This window comes from Buceros rhinoceros, unplaced genomic scaffold, assembly GCF_000710305.1.
Source record: "Buceros rhinoceros silvestris isolate BGI_N320 unplaced genomic scaffold, ASM71030v1 scaffold16355, whole genome shotgun sequence".
NCBI classification, from domain to species: Eukaryota; Metazoa; Chordata; class Aves; order Bucerotiformes; family Bucerotidae; genus Buceros; species Buceros rhinoceros.
The window spans coordinates 11590-19604 of record NW_010414726.1 but is presented as its reverse complement, the minus strand read 5'-3'; the positions used below and the strand labels follow the sequence as shown (position 1 = coordinate 19604).

The following is an 8015-nucleotide window of genomic DNA, read 5'->3' as shown; positions in this document are numbered from 1 at the left end:
CCCCTGCAGCCCCTTTGTCAGCTCTCAGACGCCTGTGGTGGGTTTAGAGCACAGGACAACGGTGACAATGACCCTCGGGGAGGTGCTGTGGCTGGCGCTGGAGCTCAGCCCTTGGCTGGCGGGCAGGGCAGGTGGGACAGGGCTCTGGTGGGGATGCTGGGGCTCCTGATGGGACTCTGGTACTCACGGGACAGTTTTTGTCTTTCTGATGCTGCTCCCCCCAGACACGGGGAGTGACAAGACGATGATCACGTTTGTATTTCTGTCCATTGCGCAAACCTGAAAGATCCACCTCAGCGCATCATCTTCTCTTCTAGCTCGTGACTGCGGCCCTGGAAACCCACCGGGTGCTTTTGGAGGTGGATAACAGCAGGATGACTGCGGAGGACTTCAGGATAAAGTAAACACATATTCCTCTTTTCCAGGCACTGACTCCTACTCTCCTCAACTTCGGTCCATAAACTCATTCCATAAACCACTGCCAGAGCCCAGGGCTCCTCCTGGCTCCCTGGCAGCATGACCGAAGTAATCTGTAAGACTTACAAATTCTTCTCCATTTCTGTAATGCTCTTCAGTGAGAAGAATCCCTGTGGCTGGGGGGGTCAAATCTTAGAAAAGGTTTATTTCTAAGGAAAGAAAAATGATGAGTATCTCTCACTGAAAGTCAGATGAAACAGATAGACAAACCCTGCAAAGTGTCTGCTGTGAGACAATGAAAAGGTCTTTTTCACTGAATACATTTTAATATTAAAGATTAATATTGACATTAACCTCTCATTACTGGCTGCTGATTCCCCAGTCTGCTGGTTGAGTGATGCTCTGTGCTACGAAGCACAGAGACAACAGCAGACACTGAGGTACTGGAATACATGAACTTTTCCGTGAACAAAGTCAGTAGGAGAAGGACCGAGAGCCTGAGGCCAGGACTGACCTTTCTGTGCTGCCCTGGTAGGTACGAGACTGAGAGCGGTCTCCGGCAGAACGTGGAGGCCGACATCAACAGCCTGCGACCCTTGCTGGACAATCTGACCCTCAGCAGGTCTGACCTGGAAATGCAGTTCGAGTCGCTACAGGCAGAGATGATTGACCTCAAGAAGAACCACGAGGAGGTGAGAGCCGGCCCCTTGCAATGCAAACTGTGGTGGGGATCAAGAGCTCTGAGAACTGGGAAATGTGAGCAGGTTTGGCACCCTCTGCACTGAACGTTCTGCCCTGCCCTCCTCGTGGCAAGGGACCTCCCAAGACATGCTGAGAGCTGGTCCAGGGCACCTCAAGCACAGAGCCTCCCAACGAGCAGAGATGGGAAGGCCAAATAATTGTGACAAGAAACAAGCCAGCACACACCTCTATGTCATTGAAAGGATCTGGGATGGTTTATGACCTCAGAGCAAGTTAACTGATGTCAGAATTCTTTCGCAAAGTAACTTAATTTTGGTTTATGTGTCTGGGGTTTCTCTGCAGCAAATGAAATCGCTGCAGACGCAGTCCGGTGGTGACGTGAATGTGGAGGTGAATGCTGCTCCAGGAGAGGATCTGCTGAAAAAACTGAACGATATGAGACAAGAATATGAAAATATCATTCAGAAAAACCGCGAAGAAGTTGAAAAGTGGTATGAAGGCAAGGTAAGTGCTACAGTCTGGATGTTCCCATTCCGAAAGGAAAACACCACCAGCTTTGCTAAGAACTGCCTGTAGGTGAACGACAACATTGGCTGCTTTCAGGATGGAATGCTCGAATCCCTTTATTAACGTAAAGGAAATCGTGAGTGGCTTGACCTGCCCTGGTAGAGCCACAGAAGCGGGTTTAAGCAGCCCTGTATCAGCAGGGCTTCAGCTCGTGTGGCCAGATGCTCCCATGATGAACCCCCACACTGACACCGTGAGTTAAACCCCAAAACTCCAACCTTGAATGTGAATTTTTCAGATGGAGGAAGTGAGTCAACAAGTCCACTGGAGTGGCCAGGAGATACAATCAAGCAACCAACAGATCTCCGAGCTGAGACGTGACTACCAGAGCCTGGAGATCGAGCTACAGTCGCAGCTCAGCATGGTAGGTCACGACTGCCTCTGGTCCCCTGATACGCAGAGAGCACCTGAGATGCTGGAATGACAGATCAGCTACAGCGAGAGCTCCATTGCATGGAGACTCTTGATGCATCTGGCACCTCGTAACATTGTTCTCATCTGGGGCATAAGAACGATCCTTTTCTGCCCCAATCCCATAAATGCTGCGTTTTTTCTCTCTTTCTCAGCTACGGTCTTTGCAATCCAACCTGGAAGACACGGAGCGTCGCTACAGCATGCAGCTGCAGCAGATCCAGGCGATGATCAGCCCCTTGGAGGAGGAGCTGGCCAGCATCCGCTGCGAGATGGAGGGGCAGAACCAGGAGTACAAGATGCTGCTGGGCATCAAGACCCGCCTGGAACAGGAGATCACTCAGTACCGGGCGCTGCTCGAGGAAGGGCAGCAGGGTATTAGGTCTGTACGCTCACGTTAATGGACAGTGCTCAGAGGGGGAGGCGGAAGCAGCAATATTAATACTAGGAATTAATGCAGCTAATTAATCACCAACATCTTTACCACAATCACATCAATTCATACGGTGCCTGACGCCGAGCCAGCAGTGCACAAAGCTGGGTTAACCTGTACTTAGCATCAACCAGCCAAAAGCGCTTACGAAAGTATTTCAGTATAATTTGCCTTTCGTCTAAGTCCGATCAGTTATATATGAAAATTAAAGGTCACTGAAAATACAGAAAATAACTGTATGGATAAATACTGAAGGTACCTACTTTGAAAGACTTCTAAAGCCATCCATTATCTTTCTTTTTCTTCTTCTGTGCAGATCAGTGAATTTGTCCTTAATTAAGATAGTTAAAAGCAGCTCTCCAGACCACGTTTCACACAATGGTTCTTTGTCAGTCACACAAGGAGCTCAGAGGGCCTCAGAAAGTGACCTCGATCCAGCCAACAGGATGCCAGGCACTGGTTGGGTTGCTCTAGATCTGACACAGACCTGTTCTGTCCTCCTTACAGCATCTCACAGGGAGGAGCTGGCAGTGCCTCTTCAGGAGGAGGAGGACATGGAGGAAGTGGCTGGTGCTCTGGAGGAGGAGGCAGTGGAGGAGGAAGTAGCTGGTCCTCAGGTGGAGGAAGCAGTGGAGGAAAAATTGGAGGATACTACGGAAGAACTTCCTCTTCCGGAGGTGAAGGAGAAGGGAGCGGAGAAGGAACAGGAGGTGGTAAATCTTCAGGTGGAAGATGTGGCAGTGGAGGAGGAGGGGGCCCATGCTGCCTCTCCCGCTCTTCATCTTCCCAGTTCCAGCCTGGCAGCTCTTGTGAAAGCCAAGGTAAGGGCACATCCCCCCAGTCACTTTTCTCTCTGAAGGGCAGGAAAGGATATGACAACTTCCTTCCTTCCTGGAAATCTGGAGATATTTCTGCTATTTTTCCCCCAATCATAATTTAAGTCCACTCTGACATTTGTTCTTGAACAGTAACATATCGACATGGCAGCGTTTTCACACGCGACTCGAGTGAAGAGGGTGTTGGGAGGAGCATCAGAGGATGTGTAGGAAGAGGAAACGGAGGGGGTAAAGGAAAAATAATGCCCAGCCGAAAGCATGCAGGGAACTAGAGGAGTCAGTGGTTTGGGAATGAAGCCAAATGTTAGGAACGGAACTGGTAGTAAGTGGGGAAAAATAGTTGGAACACTCAAGACATTTAAAATGCAAGGGGTATTACTGCAAAATTCTGAAGTAGCAAAAGACAGGGAGTGACCCAAAGGTCTTCTCCATGTCTGACTTCATGGCTGTGGTTCCAGGGAGTGCTGAAAACATGAAGCTCTGCCTGGAAGGGAATAAAACACTGGAGAGAGGAGCAACAATGGCGGAAGTGTCTGAAGCCATCAGAACGATGAGACTGGGTAAGGCTCCGGGTCCTGACAGCATCCAGGCAGATGCCTGAGACTGCTGGGACTGCACAGCAAGGTGTCGTTCTTAGAAAGGGTCTCTGAAACAAAAGCTGGGAAATGATCCTGCTTTCAGGCTGCAAAGAAATCTTTGCTTCCCTTCGTCTCTCCGCAGGGAGTTTGAGAAGGTCTGAGAACTGATCGGCAAAAGCAGCTCCTTCCCCTCAGGACCTCACCACCGGCCTTTGGACCAAGCAAGATGGTACCGCCCGTGTCCCACCACGCCTCTGCGAAGAGCAGGAGCAAACCCTCGTCTAAGTTACTCAACCCTGTGCACTGAGGGGCTCACGGGAACACTCTGCATGGCCTCCCTGCCTCTGCCTGCTGCATCTCTGTGCCTAATCACTGTTCCCTCAGTTAATCTGCCGTGATTGGTATTGCTGTGAAAAAACAGAAAAAAAACAACCCAAAAAAATAAATGCTAATAAATCTTTGCTTCTTTCTGATGCAACCAGAAAGCCACGTCTGGGAGAAACTTCCTTTAGCGGGTATTTCTGTTTGAATCTGGTACAAATATCACTCCCTGCCTGTGGAGTACACCCGAACCCGTCAGACTGTGCATTAGACACACAAATCTGCAATGACACTTCACCATTTGAGACCAACTGGCCAAATCTTTGGAGAATTCCCTACCAGGTCAATGCTCTGGTGTCCCTGCAAGGGGAGAACCAACAGTCCAAAGCTGCTGGTCTCCACTCTTCACTCCTGCCCAGGGAGGCAAGGGGGGGTTGAGGGCACTGACTGTTCCCTAGGAAAGCTCCTACAGAAATTCCTCCCACGAAGTCACTAAAATGAGTTACGAAACGTTGTTACCCTGGAATGTGACTCCCAGAGTGACATCCGGCTCCCAGAGCTGAAACACGCCTGAGTGCAGAGCCCAAACCACGAACGATTCCTGGTCCCAGATGAACACATTTCGAGTGCTGCGGGCTCGGGCAGACGCTGGGTGACGCGGGGTAGTAGTGCGGGAAGGGGCTTTCCCTGCTGTCCGCACTGTCCCCGCTGTCCATGCCATACGTGAGATTCCTGGGGCTGGAGGTGGAGCAGAGCAGCACCCAGGCGGTCGTACGGAGCGGGCGTTCTCAGGCCAGTTTTCCCGATGACGGCCCAGCCCAGCTCCCTGGGAGCTGCACAGCACCCGTCCTCTCCTGGCGGCTTCCACCTCAGGGCACTTCCAGTGTCTAAGGACGGACAGACAGACATTTTACAAAGAAGATGGGAAAACTATCCATATTTCAGATGCGATTTTACGAAACTCGGTGGCAGGTGGACAGAAAGATACCCAAGAGAGAAGATGCCCAAACCATTTTTAAGAGCTGCCTACAGCGACACAGTGAGGGACCCTCCGCGCTGAGGCTGCAAATGCCCCAGCCAACAGAGATGGACCTTCTCTCTTCGGTTTCATTAGAGCCGTGTTTCCTCCTTCTGCCCTAGGTCTGCCGCTCCCCCATGCTGGGTCCCTCACAGCGCTTCTCGCCCTGCTGAGAACAGAGCGGGAGGGGAACTCAGTGCTCCTCACAGGCCCTGCTCACACACACGCTCTTTATCCCTCGCGTGTCTCGATTCATCTGCTTAAACACAAACAGAGGCAACCCGACGGTATCACTGCGAAAGTTCCTCTCTCAGTTTGACAGTGATGAGTGTTGTTTTCTCGCTCTGAGGAGGCATCACCCACTGGAGAAGGTTGAGAAACACAGACTGAGTAGGAGGCCGTGGGAACGGGACTGCTCAGCGCCTGAGTCCCGCGCAGATCTGTGCCGGTGATTCACTGCATTGCCTTATGCCAGGCTCCCAGCCAGTGTGATTAATATTGGAAAAGAAAAAAAATCTAGGAAGGATTTTGTGTTGTGCCCCGTGTCTCTGTGGGGGCCAGAGGAACCGGCCCATCTTCCCGAAGGACCAAGCGCTGTGTACATCAGCAGCACTGAGCTGGAGTGCAGAGAGGCAGCACCGATCATGACTGCAAAGGTACCCCCAGCTCCCTCCTGCTGCAAATCCACCCACTTCATCTTCAAACCCCTTGCGGCACCCAGTGATCTCTGTCCTTGCCCCACCAGAGGTCCCCTGGCCCCCCCACCCCGTGTGCTCTGCGTTTGACACCTCTCGCGGGCTGTGACGGTTCTTTCTCAGACCCGTCTGTCCCGGACACCAAACTAACAGCCCAGGTTAGAGGATACTCCAGACAGAGCAGCGCTGCTCCTCAGCCCTCCTCCCCAAGTCATCCTCAGCTGCGTCTCTGCGGGGTGGGGGCAGCATGGCCTCGGCAGGGGGTTGGACAGGCCAGAGCTGGCCCCTGGGCTGACAGCAACACCCCGGCGGCTGTCGAGGAGCCCAGACACTGTCTGCTGGGAGGAACGGTCTGGCTGGGCTGGAGCTGCGGCTCTGCATGGTGTAGCTCTGGGCATCACTGGTCCCTCCTGTCCCTTGCTCCTGTCCTTTCCACAAACACACCTCACTCTCCGTAGTACGGTGGGTCGTTACCCAGCACCTCTCGTCCAGCCTCGCAGAGAAACTCCACGGAAACAAGTCCTCATGGGAGCGAAGGCAAGGGAAATGTGGCGAGCTCCGTGTGGGCAGCAGAACCCCCCTCATGGGGCAGCTCCGAGCTGTGTGAGGAACCAGTCCTGCAGCGTGACAGGCAACCCCTGGCACACAGGCTGTCGTAACCGGGTACGGGGCTCTGCTGCTGATTCCCGTGCTCACAACAAAGTGTTTTAATCACACACAGAAATAAGTCAAGATCTCTGAGCAATGAGGATGGATAACCCAATATTACTGTTACCACTTCTACTGCCCAGCATTGATGGTGCCGTCTTCTTCCTCCCCTGAAATCTGCACCTCTCTCAGCAAGGTGTTCCCTCCATCTACAAGGCAAATACGCCTCATGATACAGTTTATTTGCTGCACATCACAGTGTGTGACAAAATAAACACAAACCACCAACAGACTTCAGAAAACAGCTACTTGATCACGGCATTAGTGCTCATCACAGACAAGAGGAAGACCGAAATTTAGCTGGTTTTTACCAGACCCTGGCAGAAAGTGCCAGCCGAAGTCTTCTTCCCTTTTCTGTTTTGCATATAGAGAACCTGCACGTGCGGGATTACAGGCGCTGGCTCCCCGGGAGAGTGGGCTTGTGACAGCAGGGAGGCACAAAGGCTCGTGTGGTGGAACAGACCCCAAACCCACCGCACAGCAGGAGTGAGGAATGCCAGCGCTGCCGTGTCAGCAGTCAAAGCTCAGCGCACGCTCAGGTGGGACTCCAGCGTGTGAAGAGTGGCGAGGAGAACCTTGCACGTTTTATTTGCATGCAGTTGGTTAGGCACTAATCAGCACAATAAGCCTTAATTTTATGAGCACAAAATGTTGCAATTCGGATACTTATCTGGTGTTCCTATTAGCGCTCTGAGAAGAAAATTGTGGTACGTGTTCGAACAAGAGCTGCAGAACCACCTTAGGCAAAACTAAATGTGTGCACACGCTCCTGTTCTCCCACAGCAATTCAACTGCCCCTTCGAAGGCATACGTGTAATTTCAAAATTGCCCGTGCAAGTTCTGCTGATGTCTCTTTTATTCAGTATTTGCTGTCAAACGCTCCCCGGGCTGTACTCATGGGCTACACAACTTTACTGAGACCTTTTCCCCTGCCCTGCGCTGTTGGGGGGCAAGGAACGAGCAGACCTTCCCAGAGCCTGCCCCCGGCAGGGAGGTCCTGGGGGTTCCTCCTCCCTTGTGTGAGGGTGTAACAGGCTGATTGTCCAGTCAGTGTTTGAAGGGTTGGGGTTTCTTGGTGGTAATAATCCTCTAGGTGGACAATCAAGCAGGGGCCAGATCCCCCCAGGCAGGAGGCAGGAACAGGATTTAGCTGCCCTTAGACCAGCTGAAGGCCAAAGCTCCGATTCCCCAGTCCTGGCTCAGTGGGTATTTAACCACCTTGAATGATTCCACTCACGAAATCTTAGTTTGATTAACAAGATCTCTGGCTGCTTCTGCACTTGCTCCGACCTGGCTGAGGCTTGGGGGCAAGTACCAGCTTCCCACTGG

General features: G+C 52.1%; 1 protein-coding gene across 1 annotated transcript in view; it reads left to right on the top strand.

The window, feature by feature from the left end:
- The window catches only part of LOC104494371 (keratin, type I cytoskeletal 19-like), a 4970-nt gene extending 741 nt beyond the window's left edge, over positions 1 to 4229 (top strand). The window contains exons 4-10 of the mRNA XM_010137188.1: positions 318 to 400; positions 953 to 1109; positions 1462 to 1623; positions 1925 to 2050; positions 2253 to 2493; positions 3038 to 3351; positions 4140 to 4229. Coding sequence (XP_010135490.1) covers positions 318 to 400; positions 953 to 1109; positions 1462 to 1623; positions 1925 to 2050; positions 2253 to 2493; positions 3038 to 3351; positions 4140 to 4229 — 1173 coding nt within the window. The remainder of the gene's footprint in view (positions 1 to 317; positions 401 to 952; positions 1110 to 1461; positions 1624 to 1924; positions 2051 to 2252; positions 2494 to 3037; positions 3352 to 4139) is intronic.
- Positions 4230 to 8015: the final 3786 nt, after the last annotated feature.